This window comes from Fundulus heteroclitus, chromosome 5 (genome assembly GCF_011125445.2).
Source record: "Fundulus heteroclitus isolate FHET01 chromosome 5, MU-UCD_Fhet_4.1, whole genome shotgun sequence".
NCBI lineage: Eukaryota > Metazoa > Chordata > Actinopteri > Cyprinodontiformes > Fundulidae > Fundulus > Fundulus heteroclitus.
In genome coordinates, this window is record NC_046365.1 from 20,737,879 (window position 1) to 20,756,487 (window position 18,609).

The 18,609-nt window shown below is 41.8% G+C and overlaps 1 protein-coding gene across 11 annotated transcripts in view; it reads left to right on the forward strand.

Annotated features, from left to right (window-relative positions):
- ctnnd1 (catenin (cadherin-associated protein), delta 1) overlaps nucleotides 1-18,481 on the forward strand; it is a 38,727-nt gene extending 20,246 nt beyond the window's left edge. For 5 of the 11 annotated variants that reach the window (XM_036137154.1, XM_036137146.1, XM_036137155.1 and 2 more), the window contains 15 exons: nucleotides 164-235; nucleotides 1,282-1,432; nucleotides 2,712-2,913; nucleotides 5,208-5,325; nucleotides 5,494-5,650; nucleotides 7,718-7,735; nucleotides 8,022-8,087; nucleotides 8,248-8,375; nucleotides 11,055-11,205; nucleotides 11,326-11,521; nucleotides 11,611-11,804; nucleotides 12,936-12,983; nucleotides 14,310-14,392; nucleotides 15,151-15,205; nucleotides 16,639-18,481. In XM_036137154.1, the coding sequence (XP_035993047.1) occupies nucleotides 164-235; nucleotides 1,282-1,432; nucleotides 2,712-2,913; nucleotides 5,208-5,325; nucleotides 5,494-5,650; nucleotides 7,718-7,735; nucleotides 8,022-8,087; nucleotides 8,248-8,375; nucleotides 11,055-11,205; nucleotides 11,326-11,521; nucleotides 11,611-11,804; nucleotides 12,936-12,983; nucleotides 14,310-14,392; nucleotides 15,151-15,205; nucleotides 16,639-16,697 (1,698 nt within the window). In that variant the 3' untranslated portion in view covers nucleotides 16,698-18,481. Of the gene's footprint in view, nucleotides 1-163; nucleotides 236-1,281; nucleotides 1,433-2,711; nucleotides 2,914-5,207; nucleotides 5,326-5,493; nucleotides 5,651-7,717; nucleotides 7,736-8,021; nucleotides 8,088-8,247; nucleotides 8,376-11,054; nucleotides 11,206-11,325; nucleotides 11,522-11,610; nucleotides 11,805-12,935; nucleotides 12,984-14,309; nucleotides 14,393-15,150; nucleotides 15,246-16,638 lie in introns of all 11 variants that reach the window. The other 6 variants (XM_036137150.1, XM_036137151.1, XM_036137148.1 and 3 more) reach the window with 6 other exon arrangements.
- The last annotated feature ends 128 nt before the right edge of the window (nucleotides 18,482-18,609 follow it).

An 18,609-nucleotide genomic window follows, 5' to 3' on the forward strand; every position in this document is an offset into this window, starting at 1 on the left:
TGGGATAAACTTTTAAATAAGAGAAAATTAGACAAGTTAAAATGGTAAAATATAAAAAGATGGCACTTCAGCACATGGTGGATTAGCAGAACCAGCTTCTTTTTTAATAAAAATGATTGAGCATGCAAACACTTGATGGATAATAAACCTTTTTGATTTGCAGGTGAAGTCTGATGTCCGCCGTATGAAAGGCATTCCTGCCCTGGTGTCTATGCTCGACAACCCCAACGAGGAGGTCAGTTTCTCTCTGCTGTAGAAGTTAATTGTGTCGGAGTGAAGAGGAGCCAGAATAGATGAAGAATCTGGCTCCTACAACATCCTTTATTCATGGGGATATATTTTCCTTCATAAGGAAAAAAGGTCTGCGTATGAATGAACATAAATGCCTTTATGCATTAGCCTAGTTACCTATAGTCTTTAAAAACTCTCTGCCTTTGTGCAGAAAGAATTAGGGCTATAAACTGAAATTATTTGATGATGGAGGTACCATGGCCTTGATTTGATTCGGACTAAATTCAGTTGAATGGGCCTTTTTGGTTTATTTTCATTTAGACTTCACTGTTGCAAAATTCTCCTTATATTTCTATGGAAAGTGCTGCAATAAGCCGTACTGCATGATTCGTATCCAAATCAAAGAATTTTTAGGTTTGAAAACCTTGAAGTCACGTTATTGACAGCTGATGAGATGATGCCCAGATTAGCTGTGGGTGGCAGCTGTAACAACCGGGTTGGTTCAGAAGCCTACATAGAAAGTACCCCTGGATCAATGTGTGCTTTTTGTGTCTCTGCTCGGTCTTCTCTGACCCCCAGTCGGTCAAGGCAGATGACTGTCACACAGGTTCTGGTTCTGCTGGAGTTTTTCCTTCCTGTTAAAGGGGAGTTTTCCTCTCCACTGTCGCTTTATGCATGCACAGTATGAGGGATTTCTGCAAAGCCATGGACAATGCAGACGACTATCTATGTGGCTCCACACTCTTTCAGGAGTGAATGGAGTGAAAAACTGTTCAACCAATCTGTCTGGATGATTCGATTGAATTGACTATAAAAGTGCCTTGAGATGAGATTTGTTGTGAATAAACAACAAATCAACAAAACAGAATTGGGTTTCTGTGCAGCTACAGTGAGTGAGAAGTGCATCGTGCATAATGTGGCGTATAACTCGAGGTTGCCAGATTCTGGTTCCTTCATCTGTGGTAACTTGTAGCTGGAAAATGATTGTTTGCTAAATGTGACTCTGTGATCACTAACGACTCATAAAGCTGTCCCTGGGTCTGTGTGCAGGTCCACTACGCCGCCTGTGGAGCACTAAAGAACATTTCTTTTGGCAAAGATCCAGACAATAAAATTGCCATCAAAAACTGCGATGGAGTCCTGGGTCTGGTCCGGCTGCTGAGGAAGACGCGCAATCACGACCTCATAGACATCATCACAGGTTGGACGCATAGAGACACTTATTGCTTCATGTGTTCTGATCATCTGGACCCATTGTTTCTTTAACCCTTTATTTTCCTTTTTTAAGTAATTGAAATGTCTCCTCCAACCTTCAGCAGCTTCTAGATTCTTTTCTCTTTGAGATTTTAGTGTTCCCAGTGATTCAAACAGTAAACTTAATGTGTTTTAAGTCCATTAAATCCATTATGCTCTTGTCACAACTTCCTTGGTACATTAACAAAGTGAGGAAATTCTTACATCATCATTCTGATGATAATGACTGAGAAGTGTCTGTGCTGACAGAGCACAAATCAAGCCTATCAGAGCAGAAGCACTGCTTTGTTTTAACGGTATCATGTTTCACTACAGTGCAAAACACATCAATGTACATGCCGAAGACGAGGAAACCTTTTCAGATAACGTCATTAACACTTTTAATACTGAGTGAAATTGATCTGGCGAGAGCAGCCAGATTTGTCTTCAGATAAAGTCTTCAGGGGACTTTCCACCAGTTTGAACATGCTAAGAACAGCTTGCTGTTTGCCTCAGGTCTGTTTGTGGCAAAGCTCTTCTAACAGATAGTTTTCTGCTGTAATCAACACATGAGCAAAGAAAAAAAAAATTGAATAAGGAAAATATCACAGCCAGAAAAACTGAAATCCTCATTTGCATAGAAACCCGACGGCCCGTCCACACGGAGACCAGATTGGGCATTTTACCGCTCCCACAAGAAGTTGTCATTTTTAAAACTGGGTCCCAGACTGGATTATTTTTGCATGTAGATGCAAAAACGTGTCTTTTCTGAAACGACGTCGTAGCTTCGCCTTTATGAATCTACTGCTCCTCTTCAGCCATGAGCTCCAATTTGCTACAGAGATCCACATGAAGTGGGCGAAGAAGAATGAGGAAAGCTGCTGTTTACTTCACATGAGTTGTGTGAGCATGCCCGGCGTTTATTAACCTGTTTCTGTGGCAACGACTCAGCGCCACCTATGGGCGCGACATCCCAACCGCAGCGCCTGCAGTGTTCGTCTTCATGTGGACGAGGCCTGACGGTTATATCTAGGAAACGTTTCGTAATTCCAGAGCCATGAAAAATCATTATCTTTGTTCAATTTAGATTGTTATACGCCATTGGTTTAACTTGTTGTCACAATGGCTGCATGCTTCTTTCCTCTTTATATTGGCTGCTTACGGCAGGTGGGAATTGTGGGTAGCAGGCGGTCTCTGGGAGGCGTACTGCAACCATTAATCATTCATTTTTGATGTTTCACCCAAAGGGACGCTTTGGAACCTGTCGTCCCAGGACTCCGTGAAGATGGAGATCGTGGACCACGCGCTGCACGCCCTCTCCGACGAGGTCATGGTTCCCCATTCGGGCTGGGAGCGGGAGTGCAACGGCGCTGCAGGCGGCAAGGAAGACTGCAAGCCCAGATATCTGGAGTGGGAGATAGCGCTCACCAATACGGCGGGCTGTCTGAGGTATGGAGGAAGGAAGGGGGAAGAATGCAGGCAGCTCTGGAGGGCAGATCAAAAGCTGCCGCTAATGGAGGGAAGGCCTGATCTTTTCAGGAAAAAGACCAGAGTGGGAGTCCAGTTACACAGATTGATGGGATGCGGGAGCGAGGAAGGAAGAAAGATCAAGTTAGCAGAGTGGAGGAGCAGGATGTGCATGTTGGAGTTGAGAAGATTATGGTTGGAGTGCAAAGATGTTATTAATCTGAGTTAATCAGGCTGCTTTACTAGAAAAGTTGCACATGCCTGCATAAACATGGCCTAATTAGAGTCATTATGTAGAGTCATTTTTCTGCAACATTCGATCTTGCAGTGAGTTGCAGAGATTTGAATCATATCTCTTTGGATTTAGTCACGTTACAAACACGGACACGTTTATTAATTTATTTAACCGACCGACACAAATCAGTGTGTCGTTGTGACTTGGTTGTGCTGTGTTTTCATATTCATCCTCCTTTCCTCTGATACCCCTAAAGAAATCCAATACAACCAATCGCTTTCATAAGTCACCTATTTACTAAATAGTCCGTCGTTTCGTAATTTCTCTGTATAAATGCAGCTATTCTACCATGAAACACGGAGGGGGCAGCATCATGCTGTGGGGACGATGTTCCTCTGTTTACAGCACAGTCCTGGTTTAAAACAAAGCCGTTTAGAGGCAGCAAATGACTTAAGACTGAGATGGAGGTTCACCCTCCAGCATGTCAGTGAAGGCTAGACTGGCCTAGTCAAAGTCCAGACCCAGATCTGACTGAGAATCTGTGGCCAAACCTGAGAGAAGCTTTTCTACCGATGCTCCACATCGAATGTGACTGAGCTTGTGCAGCGGGCCAGAAACGTCACTCGTGCTGCTGTACCCGCGTCTAAAGCCCGTTCTGAGCCTGAATGCACGCCACACGTTTAAGAGTTTTATATACAAGAGATTTTAAAAGGGAAGCGTAGCTGCGCCGTTACGAGCGCTCCAGCGTCTATCGGAGACGCGCTGCTTTTTAACTGAAGTGGTCCGCCTCAACGGCCTCGATCATCAGAGCAGGACGAGATGAACGGGCAGAGAACAGCGGGGCATTGACTCCAGCGGTTCTGTTATCAGCCCTTTCTCTTCAACAATTTGGTTAATTAGTGTCGATCTGCTTCGGGGGGGAAAGTATGCGTAAATAACTTTATCTTGAAGACTTAAGGCCTCGGTATTTGAGAGTTTCTGCTCAACATCAAGTTGGATCAGCGTGATGAGTTTTGACGGCGAGCTTGATGCTTCAGAGCGGCTTGGATTGTTCAGTTTATACAATCTGCTTTCATTATAAGGTTAATGGAAGACGCAGGGTTTGCATCGTTAGCTGTAAAAATCAGCCTTGGTGTTTTATTCTCTGGAGAATCTGGTGTAACTCAAACATTTTCTACCAAATCCCTGGTGTTTGATGTCAAACTGAAGACTCGAAGGAGTAAAACTGAACGTTGCTTTTGAGTTTGTTTAACCTTTGTGTGATTCTTTTTTTTTTTTTTTTCTTTTTGGTCAAAATTACTTTAAATGACAGATTGAACTCTGTTTGCAGCTGATATTATGGCCGTTTCAAGCGTTTTAGGCTAACTGTCCTTTTTTAAGTTCATGAACAGGGTGCTAAGGTCTGCAAACGACAAAAGGCAGCTGGCTTTGTTGCCCAGCTCTCTCTCTCTTGCACATTAGAGTATAGCTTTAACAATAATTTCTGCTTCTGAAAACAAGGTGGATGAGTCCAGTAGGAATATTGGCTCCATATCTGTAGAACCGGCGGGTCTTCTCCAGTCAGGATCTCATGTAGGCACCCCTGCATTTGAAGGCAAAGTGTCCTTGTGTTGTTCGCCAGGGTGTGTCTCTGCTGGGAAAAACAAGCCGAGTACAAAAGGCCAACACTGAATGGCAGCAGTTTCTCCTTTATCCTGCTTTTTTTTTTTTTTTTTTTTTTTTTTTTTACATTCCTCTGTCGGTCTCCTCCCTCCCTCCCTTTTTCCCACTCAGTTGAGTCCCTAAATAAGAGTGAGACGGAGATCCAGAGATGTAACCAGATATTGTCAGGCTGTACCCTCTTTGTGAAACTGAAGCTTTACAGGACGTTTAATTCAAAGAACTCTGGGGGGGGGGGGGGGGCGGGTTGAAACTTTACTGTATTTGCTGCCGTCCTCACCTTGTGACCAATACTGATTTAAAATGTTCCCTGAATTAAATTTCTCAATAACTTTCTTCATTTGGTGACCAGTACTTCTTTTTTTTTTTCCCTTTTTTGTAGAAATGTGAGTTCAGAGAGAAGTGAGGCGAGGAGGAAGTTGAGGGAGTGCACTGGATTGGTCGATTCCCTCATGTACATCGTCCAGTCCCAGATTGACTCTAAAGAGGTAGACAATAAGGTACGTGGGGTTTTATTTTTTTTTTTCATTTCTTTTTTGCATTTACTATTCTAAGTTTTAAGTGCAAAGTTAAGAGCGGTTTTTGTTTAATGCATCACAAGTAGACAAAATGATGCATTTCCAGTCGTAAATCTGTGCACCGCCTGTTTTTTCCTTTCGTCTCCCCAGTTGACTGAGAACTGCGTTTGTCTGCTGAGGAACTTGTCGTATCATGTGCACAGCGAAATCCCGACCGCCGATCGCTACGAGGAGAAGCTGCCCATCAACCAGGGCCCCGCCCCCTCCAGTCAGAAGGCTGGCTGCTTTAGCTCGCGCAAGAGCAAAGGTCGGTGTCACAGCGCGGGAATGGAGCCGTGTAATGTTTATCCGTTGGGTTTCAGCAGCGTTTAGGGTGATATCACCGACCACACAGCCTCAGTCGACTGATACCGACACACACCTAAAGAATTAAAAGCACTTGATGGCCTGAGGAATGTCAACATTGGCCTCTCAGGGCTCAACCTCTGTGTCGTTGCTGTTGGTTTTTCCCCCCCGAGAGTATTGATCCGTTTCAGCTGCAGTTTTGTGACGTGGCAGATAGACACGAGGTGATACTTTTATTTATCGCATGTATGGCTGTTGGCTGGAGTTATTCCCCAAAGCACCAAGTTATTGAAACACCAGAGCTTTCTGATGGGTGGTATTTGACTTTGTTTTGCTTTTTGACCACTAGTAATCCAGTCTTTATAATTTATATCCTCTAGGAAAGTGTCATCTTGTGTTACAATACAAAGTCAACTATAGTTGACCTGATCTCATGCAGAAAGGTTGCTTTGGCTTAGGAAGACCACGATCCTGCCTGTAACCTGAGTTCCGCTAAACTTGAGTGGGAAATATTGCAAAGAAACTTCAAATGCTTATTAATTTATAAAAAAGGTTTTTTTTTTTTTTTTTTTTTTTACACTAAATTCATGATATGCGATATGTGTGCAATTCTGCCAACTTACATGAAGGGCAACAGAAATTTAATACTTAAGACTTCAAATATGCGAAGCGGTGAGACTGTTTAGCCAAAATCTTTATTTTAAATAATAAATTAAAACTAGAAGAGCAGTTACTGGGTAAATGCACTGTTGTTTTCTGAATGGTTATAAATATAATTATGAAATGCAGGAAAACTTAGTTTGCACAAGAGCATATGGGCAGAATGGGCCTTAGTGCTTTGAAATCTCTGTCTTCATCTTTTTCTGTCCGACATGCTTTGTAACGCTACCGTTTGCTGCATCTGTAAAGTATCAATCGATGTAAAAAAAAAAACAGGGCTGTCCTAAGCTGTGCCATTCTTTAACTCTCATGTTTCTGTCTTTATTTTAATTTAACAGAACCCTAGACACAAACAGCTGCTATTCAAGCAGGCTTTCATTAAACTGATGCCGTTAGAGCTTTTGACAAAACAGTGACCCATATATCCTGTTCGTGTTTGCTGAGAATTAATTACAACAAACTAAGTATTTTCTTAGAGTATAGAGAACTTTGCTGAGTTTGCTGAAGCGTCAGGTCGACGTTAGCTTCTCTGTTTTCTTTTGACTTTCCAACTAGTTGACTCATTAAATGTTTTGTTTTGGTTCCGCTTCATCGCGTGGACAGGAAGAGGTTATTTCCTGCTTCATAGACGAAGCGCTTCGTTTTGCACGGCGTGTTCTTGATGCCCAGTCTTGCGCGTCCTCTTTAGCAAAGTTGGACATAGCTATGCTAATTAGCAAAGTTGGACATAGCTATGCTAATTAGCAAAGTTGGACATAGCTATGCTAATTAGCAAAGTTGGACATAGCTATGCTAATTAGCAAAGTTGGACATAGCTATGCTAATTAGCAAAGTTGGACATAGCTATGCTAATTAGCAAAGTTGGACATAGCTATGCTAATTAGCAAAATTGACATAGCTATGCTAACTAGCAAAGTTGGACATAGCTATGCTAACTAGCAAAGTTGGACATAGCTATGCTAACTAGCAAAGTTGGACATAGCTATGCTAACTAGCAAAGTTGGACATAGCTATGCTAATTAGCAAAGTTGGACATAGCTATGCTAATTAGCAAAGTTGGACATAGCTATGCTAATAAATTGTCAAACACACCTGTGGACGATACAGTGGGATTATGAAATGTTAGCTCTTCTCTCAGTTTATAACAGTATTTGTGTTTTCGTACACATTTGTAGCATGTCACCTGCTGGCTCTGTGTGGTGGCCGTGGGGATGTAAGCACATGTCATCTAGGTGGCGGAGTAATGGCTGCTTTCTGTTTTTAAGGCTTTATCTGCTTCCTTCTGTCACTCTCTTTCTTCCTCATCCAATCTCTCTTTTTTTTTTTTTCTCTTTTTCTCTTCTCCATTCCTTTTTACCCTCGGCTGCAGATGAGTGGTTTTCCAAAGGTAAGCTTCCTTTACCTCCGCGTAACGACGATTAGCCTCTGCCGCCTGGTCTTGTCTGTTATCAACGCTAACACGCACGCCTGCTTTTCACTGTGGATGTCTCGCACCGTAACCCCGAGTGAGAACTCGCATCTTAGTTTGAGTTGGCTTTTTGTGTCGGCGCACGTCTAACCAAGCTAGTTGAAACGTAGCGACAGTAGAGGCTGCGCTGGAGACGTCTCGCGTTTAGACGCAGCACAAGACTGTTCATCTCTTGGAGGTTAACGTTGGGGTTTGATGCTTCCAGGAAAGAGAAACGAGCAAGCAAACGGAGATCTCATAGAAATCCCAGTGAGGACCTCGCCTGCTAAAGGTAAGCATAGACTTTTTAAAGCAATTTTTGACTATATGGTGTTTTGAATGGAAGCCTATTTTCTGCCATAACTCTCCTCCTGACTCCTCTTTGGTCTCTGCCTATCTCCTGTGGTGTTCGCCTGCTTCCTGCCTCCCTCCCGTCTCCGTCCATCACGCAGGCTACGAGCTGTTGTTCCAGCCAGAGGTGGTCCGCATGTACAAATCGCTGCTAAAGGAGTCCGGAAACCACACGGTGCTGGAGGCCTCAGCCGGAGCCATTCAGAACCTGTGTGCTGGACACTGGACTGTAAGAGCCACCTTATGTCGTCGTTCCTGTTCTGTTTCACAGCTCCAGGACTCCCTATAGAGGCCGCGCAGTATCGTTGTTGAGATGAAGATTAACCCAGACGTTCCTCATTCCCACCTCTCCTCTGGAGCGGTCGGGTCCTAGAGTCAAACGGTGGTCTTGCATTGAATTTTGAGTCCGTATTGCTATTGGTTCAAAAGCTTTTGTTGCGTCATTGGGGTATAAAGCAGCTCCGACTTGTTCCTCCGCAGCGATCACTGTCGCACTCTCCACACCCCTCTTGCAACCTTTTTTCTTTAAAAAACATCAAAACAAAAAAAAAAGTGTTATTGGGGCGTGTGGGGTCAAAAGAGCGAACCAAGGCTTAAGTACCCACGTCACTCTGCATGATTCAATATGGCAAACCGAGACAGCCGCTGCTTTCCGCCCTCCTGAACACAGCCCCTCCCCACCCACTCCTCCTTTTCCCGCTTATCTCCGCCCACTTTGGTGGAATTGTTCAAATTTGTCTGGGAGCTTTTTCATGGGGGTGAGTTACACTTTAAAAGGTGAGGAGCAGTAATGATGCACAGAGCAGCAGCCGCTTGTTAAAACTTAAAATGTGTTGATGACTCATAATCTTCTGGTCTTGCAAGATAAATGCTGTGAAATATTCAAACATATAAATCACTACATAATAGCTTCCTTTGGCGTATTTAATATTTCCGCTAAGTTTAGCCGGGTTTGTGTATTTGAACGAAGCATTGTAAATCACTATAATTCAACTAGACTGACTGGGTTTAAATGTTTAAAGACAAAAATACCGATGATTCCTGTTGTATCATTTAATGCTAACAGCAAATGGGAACTGGGAAATGACTGAAACAAAACGCTGGAAATATTCGGCCATCCAGGCACCCTCTTCTGTCCCAAACCCCACTTATAATTACAGGTATACCCAAAAACTACTCCCTCCCTCCCTGTCAGGGGAGTTTTTGAAGGGTCTGTCCCCCCTGGAAATGGGACCCTTGTTCCAGCAGAAGAAACGGTGGCGGATAAAAAATGCACTGCAAAAATAGATCTAAAAATAAGTAAAATGTTCTTAAAGTTAGTGTATTTGTCCTTGATTTGAGCAGGTAAATAAGATTATGTGCCAATGGAATGAGTATTTTGACCCATAAAATAAGATTATTAGACATCCTGCACTTTAAATAAGATGATGGAGATGTGTTGTTCCTATTTTAAGTGCAAAAGTCTTATTCCATTGGCAAATCATCTTATTTACCTGCTCAAATCAAGGACAAATACACTCATTTTAAGAACATGTTACTTACTTTAAGTTCCTTTTTTGCAGTGTGGACCCAGAAAACTTCACTGGTTCCTGAAAAGGGAATTTTAAATCAGATGTGGGCATAAAGGGCGAGCTAAGTCCATCTGAGTGGCCAAATATATAGTTGTATAATTAGAATACATAGCATATATTTATGATACCAGTAGAACTTTTTATGCCTGGTACCCAGAATATCTTAGCTGACCTAATATTGGATCCAATCAGCCCTTTGCCAGGATGTTGCACACACTTATATAGATGAATTGCGCCGTGTTTTTATCTCTGATTTTAATCAGACTCATTTAGTGCAAAAAGGTTTTTATTCCAGAAATGCTGAAAAGATTCAAGCCTGTGGGAGGCTGACAAGTGAAAGTTTTGACACATGGCACCGATAAATCTTTGACCTTTTGTCTATTCAGTCCTTTTTTGTTCATAAAAATAATTTTTTAGTCATGATTATTACAATCCCACTTTCAGCCCCCCATGCAGCTAGTCGGGCCGACGGTTATTTGTGCCGCAGGCTGTCACTATAAAAGGAGCTCTATTAGCTGGACTTCCTGTTCTCTGAAAACCCTTTTTGAATGAACACGGTGGTTTGTAATGCATGTCTGCAATCTTCCAATTAATCCTTGACCAAAACACTCTGGTACTGAGAATATAAATTACTGTCTCCATAACTGTGTTCAGCCTTTTAAACTGCTTTTTTTTAAAGGCTTTTCACTTCTTTTCAGTCCAATACTTGACCATTTTCACAGGAATATGTTTTGTTTAATAAGCCACTTAACTCTGACTCATGAATCATCGGCTCCTAAACTCAGATTTAATCCCCCCAAAGTTAACTTTTTTGTTGTTGTTGCCTGAGCTATAGATGCAGTTTTTAAAATCAGGGATTTTTCTTTTGTCCTCCAGTTGCAGGCTTTCCTAATTTTATTCGGGCAGTGAACAGCAGCACAACTTGTCACAGAAGAGAAAACGTGTGAAAATAATAATTCTGAGGAAATCTTTGAAACACTCTCAGGATGCTGCTAAACGGAAAATTAAAAGTGAAATGAAAAGAGGGAGAAGCGATACTTGAAAACTACTGTAGTGTGACGCCTCTAATAATGTCTGGGTAAGGAGAGTTGCTCTGTGTGGGACTGTCTGCAAACGCAATGTGTTTAAAAACAACAATACTTCAGGGAAAAGGTTAACGCTCCGCCTTCCAAGTGAGAACTTTTCACCAGACTTTAAGCAGCGAGCCGTTGGTCAGCATCGTTAGTAAAACACCGGACAGAAGCTTTCCCCTCGTGTGTGTCCAGCCAAGCTTACGGATGATGTTAGAAACGCGCTGCTTGGTTTACTGAAAATCCTCTGTCTCCATGTCTGTCCAGTGTGGACGATACATCCGTGCCTTGATGCGTACCGAGCAAGCCCTCCCCTTGCTGTGCGAGCGGCTGCAACACGGGAACGACCGGGTCGTGCGCGCCATGTCCGGAGCGCTGCGGAACCTGGCCGTGGATCCACGCAACAAGGAGCTGCTAGGTGAGCCGTCACAGGCCTCCTTTAAACCACGGAGAGCCCGAAGCTTCAAGGAACGGGTTGTAGTCGGCGCCGATGTCTCGTGTCGAGTGTTTTAATGTGTTTGCTGCCGCCTGTTTTTAGGCGAATACTCCATACCCTCCCTGGTGGCTAACCTGCCGAGTGACAGGCACAACCAGGGGGCGCGTGAGCTGAGCGAAGAGACCGTGGTGTCTATACTGAGCACGCTCCACGAAGTGCTGGGATACAGTGTGGACGCTGCCAAAAAGCTCAGGGAATCGGAAGGAATTGAGAGACTGGTGCTCATCAACAAGGACGGGTAATGCTCGACTCCCGAGTGTTGGCTGTTTAATGCATGTCCAGTTTTATGGCAGTCGCTTGTTTTGTTTTTTTTATGATACGAAACAGCAACCGCTCAGACCGGGAGGTGCGTGGAGCCGGGCTGGTGCTGCAGACGGTGTGGGGCTACAAAGAGCTGCGGCGCAGTTTGGAGAAGGATGGCTGGAAAAAGACCGACTTCATGGTCAACTTAAATCCGCCCAGCAACAACGACAGGCCCAACGGAAGATATGACGACAGCACGCTGCCTCTCATTGACAAAGGTTATCTCCTGGTTAAAATCAAACACAGAAGGATATCTTTCTGATAGTAATATGTTTTATACAGAATTAAATAGCAGTGTTTTTTTTTTATATATATATATATATATATATATATATACGTTCATTTACTAAAAACAAAACTGCTTTGGGGCTTAGAAGGTGCCTATAGGTCATATAATCCTAAGATCCAAAATATTTCCAAATATCCTCGGCCTTCCTATATGACTGCTGAGCTCTGGGTCTGCGTAGGAAACCCTGCGGTCCTGGAGGCCCAAGAGCACTTCAGTTCGTAACAGGACAGGATCACTGCAAAAAGGGAACATTAAAGTACCGGTGAGTAAAATCTTCTTGAAATGAGTGTATTGGCCCTTGATTTTAGCAGGTAAATAAAACGATCTGCTAATGGAATTTAGATTTTTGCACATAAAATAAGAACAACTCAATCTTATTTCAAGTGCAGGATATCTAAATATCTTATTTTAGGGGTCTAAATACTCGTTCTATTAGCAGATAATCTTACTTACCTGCTAACATCAAGGACAAATAGACTCATTTCAAGAAAAAAATTACTTTTGGTTCCCTTTTTGCAGTTTTGCACCAGATGTAAACATACTAAATTCACATAGCCAATTTTAAATCCTAACACTGCAAAATCTAAATCTAAAATAAGTGAAATGTTCCTAAAGTGAGTGTATTTGTCCTTGATTTGAGCAGATAAATAAGATTATCTGCCAATGGAATGAGTATTTTGACCCCTAAAATAAGATAATTAGACATCCTGCACTTGAAATAAGTTGATGGAGATGAACTGTTGCTATTTTAAGTGCAAAACTCTCATTTCATTGGCAAATCATCTTATTTACCTGCTCAAATCAAGGACAAATACACTCACTTTAAGACCATTTTACTTATTTTAAGTTCCGTTTTTGCAGTGACTGTATCTATTAGATATCATATATACTGTTTTTAAATAGATCAAGTAATAACCTGTTTTTCTGCAATTGTCAAGAAAATTATATAAAAACATATTGGGGGTACAATCTTGGACCGGCCCTGATGCGGGTTTGTCAACCTGATGCATAGAAAGGGAAATTTATTTACCCAGTTTAAATGTTTTTTTTTTTCCCACAGGTGGGAGAAGTGGGCGAGAAATGATTCCACTGAACGAACTTGGACCAGGCAAGTGCAGAAAACACGTCGTCTGCAATGTACAGCGATGTGGAAGAGACGTGGTGGCAGAAAGCCGAGAACCAGGCAGTGTTTTCTGATACCTGTACAGTGAACACATGAGATGTTGAACAAGTTAAATACAGTTTTATACAATCTGAATGCTGAGAATCTATCAGCGCGACATGCAGAATCTGGACTGCTGCTCCTTTATGCTCATCAGATAATTAATTAGTATTATTTCAGTAAAAATCCTGAGCAGCACGGTGCAATCTACAGCGAATAAGATGCAGAGTAAATGTATGATGTCGAAAACAACTGTCTCTAATAATTATTAACAACACAAGTCAAGGCTTCAATGTGCATTTTTCACCTTGTTAGTGTTAGTTTCATCAGTAAATGTTAGCGTTACTAATGCTTGCACAGAGGTAGCTGAATGTATCCTGAATCTGTTTAGTTGTGATTGGCTGTTCCTAAAACTTTATCTACAGACAATAAAGATTAGTGGTTAAAAACTACTAACAACTAAATGTGCCTTTTCATGACAAGATGAATACGTTATATATATTTTTTTTTAGTTCGGTTTTAAAAAGTAGGAACCTTTGGTTGGAGAGACATGGGTACTCGTGGGATATTTTAGCCGCTACAGTGCCCAAGATTATAGATGGCAACATGGTGGCAAAGTGAATAACTTACTTAGTAGCAATGAGGCACTAAAGTACAAACATAACCTTTGCTTGAACTTCTTGGCTGGTTTTGAGTTTTAATTGTCTTCGTAACTGAAAATGTGGTTTTAAATAAGCCCTGCTCTGAGCAGCCTCTTGCTTTTAAATTGATGGATTTTTCTCCTGGTTTCCCAGAATTCACTCTGATTACTCTTCTTTTGCACGAAGGACGCTGACTGCTCATATCTACTTAGCATAACCGTATTTTAGAAAAGGGATCCATCTCTTTATGATGAGACAAAGATCCTATCTGGAAGCTGATTTTCACGAATCGTTGTTTAGACAACTTGATGGTTAGCCATGCAGGTGATTCACAGCTGAATCCTTAATATTAACATTAGGGGTATAAGAAGACATCAGATCAACCTGAACTTGTCTTGTTTTAGCTCAGTGAGAAATTATTTATATTTGATAGCTGCTAGAATAACGAGAATTCAGATGTCCGTATATATATTTTCTTTATTCAAATTCAAAAAGGTTTTGTTGGGTTTGATCTCTGTGAGAAAAGCTGCTTTGATGCAGCTTGTTTCAGCTGAGCTGCATCACTCCTCTGGATGTGGTGTCCATAGCAACCAGATGATTTTTTTTAAAGGGCGTCTTGTTTCCCCTGCAGATGGCTACTCCACACTGGACCAGAGAGCCAGAAGGAACACTCTGGATAACACGCTCGGACCTGCTGATCAAGATTTCCCACAGGTAGACGCCGAGCCCAAGAGAACCCGCCGCTTGCACAAGCCTGCATGACTGCAGCCCCAGTTTAAGTAGCATACCCATGTTGCTGCTAAAAAAAAAAGAAAAGGGGGAAAACTCCTTCCTAACCCCAGTTATAAGAGGAAGAAGTCTTTATTCTCTGTGTAATTTGGGGTTTGGATTGTGGCTCAGCTGAAAGCCGTCGCAGCGCTTCCTCAGCACCTCTGGGATATTTCCGCCTGCGTTAGAAAGACGTAGCTGCTCAGACAGAGCTCTCCTAAAAGCTGTAAAAAAAAAAAAAAAAAAAGAATCTACATGTCTTTGCAAATCTGTGGAAAAGGGTTGGAAATTCATGGAAGCGATTTAGATCACGCGCAACACGCGCTGAAAGCGAGCTCCGGGAATGTTGACGTGTGAACGTTCTCACACCCACAGATGGCATGCCGCTGCTCGTCCTGTTAAAAGCAAAGTGCCTGATCTCGATCTTGCACAATGTCTCCCATGCGTTCTTCCCTGAAACATGAACTAACATTGCACTAACATTTTTGTGACTAATTTATTTCTTTTTGTCATCTCACCCTTTTTTTCCCTCCTTCCTCTTTTAACTACGTCATCTGCACCTTTTTGTGTCTACTCACATTCAACTCTTCTTTTTTTAATTTTTGTTCCTGTTGCTCTGTGTTCTCACCTCTGGCTCCTCTCTCTGTTTCTTTTCAAAAATCTATCACGCGCTCCCTCTCTTTATATCTTGTCTCTTCTCCCAGGGAGGGCTGTATGGGGAGAGGCAGGCTTCCTTGCCTCTGTTGGATTCTTACGATGGTTAGGCTACACCCACTGTCACACTGCATGTCGGCGCATGGTATGTGTGTCCCACCGGCTTCTCCACTCAACTCAACGCATGGCCTAATATCTTTAGAGATGTGTAAAAGTACCTTGCAGAGATGTTTGTACCCCCTTGATGTTGACGTTTTATCGTGTTACAGCCACAGACTTGTTTTACTGGGATTTTAGTGCGATAAGATAGGAAAAGGTGTTAATTTCATCATCCGTAAGCGGAAAGGGGTAACTTGCGTTAGAGAATATGCGAGAGGCTCTGGGGGAGCTGCACAGATCAACAGCTCAGGTGAGATAATCTGTGTATAGTCAAGAGCGTGTTGTTTAGGCGACACGTCAGACATGTGGAAGGTGCTCTGGTCACAGCAGAGCAAAATAAAACTTTTTTTTTCATATGCAGTCAGTTATGGTCTGGAAAACTACAAGAACGATGTATTAAAGTATAGGAAACACGTTCTGCTTCATTATAGAAAAGGTAAAGGCAGGAGTTCCATGACAACAAGTTAGTTAAATTTATTTTTCATAATTCTCTCCAAAATAAAAGGCTCTATAGATAAAATGTTTTATTTCCTGGGTTTTGTGAATCTGGTTTATATTAGATGCCCAATAAAGCATTAACATGGCCACTTTTTTGTAATCAAAGATATCAGTGATCAGAAACTTTGAGTTGAAGTTATCTGCGTTTAATGTTGAATTATCCAATCCAGATGTTTCACTGTGATAATAGATTTGAGCTCATTTCACTTCTCCTGAGGGGGAAAAAACACCATTGAATCTGAAGCACTGTGTTGTTTTAATGGTTGGATGAAAATGGAAATATTTATTAAATTTATTAAAAGTCAGAGTTGATGGAGATGGAAGAAGCACCAGGCTTAGTTTCACTGATAATAAAAAAAAAAACAATAAAGTTTGACTTTCTTCCCTGATTAGGCAACTTCTAAAGGTGATGGGTAGCTGGATGTTATTTAGGAGTGCAAATGCCTGGCACAGTTTTTAGATTTGTGTTGGCATTAAATCGTGTTTTTCTTTTTCAGAATGTGTGTTTGTGTAAGTCTGCCGCATAAAATCTCTAGAATAAATCAGGCTTGTTGCTGTAACACGTGAAATAGTTTGAATTGTATAGAAGAGGCACAGTGGTGGCCTCCATTGTTGTCATCGAGCTCTCATTGTGCTGTATTTAAACGGTCGTTTTGCCCCCTCTGCTGGTGGAAAGTGGTATTTCTGTTGATGTGAATTTTATTTCTGCACAGTTTTTTGTCTAAGATGTGATGACATTGCTTCCCACAGCTACCACTTGTGTATCTTGTATTATTATTGTTTGTTTTTTTCTGAGTCTGAGGCATGAGCACCTTCCATCACCCGTTTCACATCATCTGCTCCAACATTATTTTCTCTTCTTTTTTTTTCTTTTTCTCCAGAAGAACTGATTGTGTGCATCGCAAGACGTCAGCCTCCTCCAACTTACTGCCCTTGCTGAACTGACTGGAGGGGAGGGGATGGGAGGGGGGGGCACCACACTACCACCAGGACTAAACTCCAACATGTGCACTCGCTCCTTTCTGTCGCAGCTTCTCTTCTCTCTCTCTCTCTCTCGCTCTTACATTCCTCTGTTCCAGCGGACGAATGAATGAAACCACAGAAAGCGCCGTGGATCTAAAGCTCTCCCTGTGGTCAGGTGACACTATAACCACTCTGCACTCCATGACTCGGTGGCCTTGCAGTTTGGGGGGTTTTGGGGGGGCTGCCGATGCTACGTCTCCATGAAGCGGCGTCACGGTACCGCCCACGAGGAAGACACTAAAAAAAGGCCTCATTTGACGTGTTTTTAATATAAATGACCAGACTGGAACACTTTGTTGGAAGTTTTACATTCATGACGATGGGTGTTTTTTTTTTTTCTGTGCTCTTTTTTTTTTTTTTTTTGTTTAAACACTAGAAAAATCCTGTGAGAATAATTTGTTTCTGTCCAATTCCATCGGTTTAAAGCTTCTGCCTCTTGTTGCCGTAGCGGTTGATCCTCTACTCGCGTTGTCCTGTAAATGCTACTCATGAACCGCTCCTGTGCCAAAATCTTTATTTTCCCAGTAGCTGCACTGACCACCGTCATTTGCTTGATTTCACGTGCCGCCTGTGGTTCTACGTTTTGCACAGCCGATCTCTTTTGGGGGCCTCTGAATCTGGTTAATATCCGTAAATATCAAATGGGCGCAGGTGTCTGTAATATGCATCTGCCTGGAGGAATGAATTGAAAAATTTTTTTCCCTCCTGTTTGTTGGAACAGACGGTCGATAGTCTGAGTGAATCTTGGGAGACGCCAGAGGGAGCCAGTAAACTGGATCTGCTGGTCTTTAAACCTTATGAATGTGCAAGAAAACTGTTGCTAACTGGAGTGCCTCACATATTGGATGTATCCAACCTGACCTGAAAAAACCTTTTTTTTGAGTCTCTTACCGCTGCAGCCTGTGTGTCGGAAATACAGCAATTTTTTTTTTTAAGCCTGTTCTGGCAGAAAAAAACGAACCGATTCTTAAAATCTCCTCTCTTTATGGCATGAAACGCTCCGTTTTTGTTTACTTTACTGCTTCACAACACTAATTGGGAGTTTTTGCCAACACTCTTTGATGTGGCGAGAGGTAGATACTGACTGGATTATTAAAAGAAGCACTATGGGGTTAAATGTTTTTGTTTTTTTATTAACTTTATCTTTTTCACGCCAGATGAAACATGACAAACTACGCCTCATTTTCCTAAACCGGCTATTTGCCTTCAAACATGAACTGATTTAAGTTTTAATAACAGCAAGGAGTTTGTAAGGAGGCATAAAACACAATTTGCTACTAGTTAAAATGGTGAAAAGAATAAAAGCACATCTAAACTATATATATAAATATATATATACCAGAGAATATTTGTTAATTTTAACGGTTTGATGTATTTTCTTTTTCTATTGATTTTTTTGGGGGGTTAATTGTTTCGGGTGCGCTGGGTGAATGCATATGCAATCAGTTTTAATGTTTTGATTCTAGACGAAAAACTTGAGTTTACGTCTTAATTAGAAGCGACACAAATTAGCTGGATTTAAAAAAAAAAAAAAAGGAAACAATAACAAAAAACTGGTCCTACGCAGAACAACAGAACATTCTGATTGTGAACTACACCTTAATCTCTTTTGCCTTGGCTCTTAAAAGTTGCACATTCTCATTTATGATTGAATTATGTAACTAGCAATAATGTTTTTAATAAAAAAGAAAGCTAGATTTCTGTCTTGTCTGTTGGTGTGAATGTTTTTTTTATAATGAATCACAGTAATAAATGATGTAAATAGTATAATCAATGAAATGTCCTTTTTGTCGGGAGAAATTCTACAAAAGCGGCTGGTTAAAAGTGGT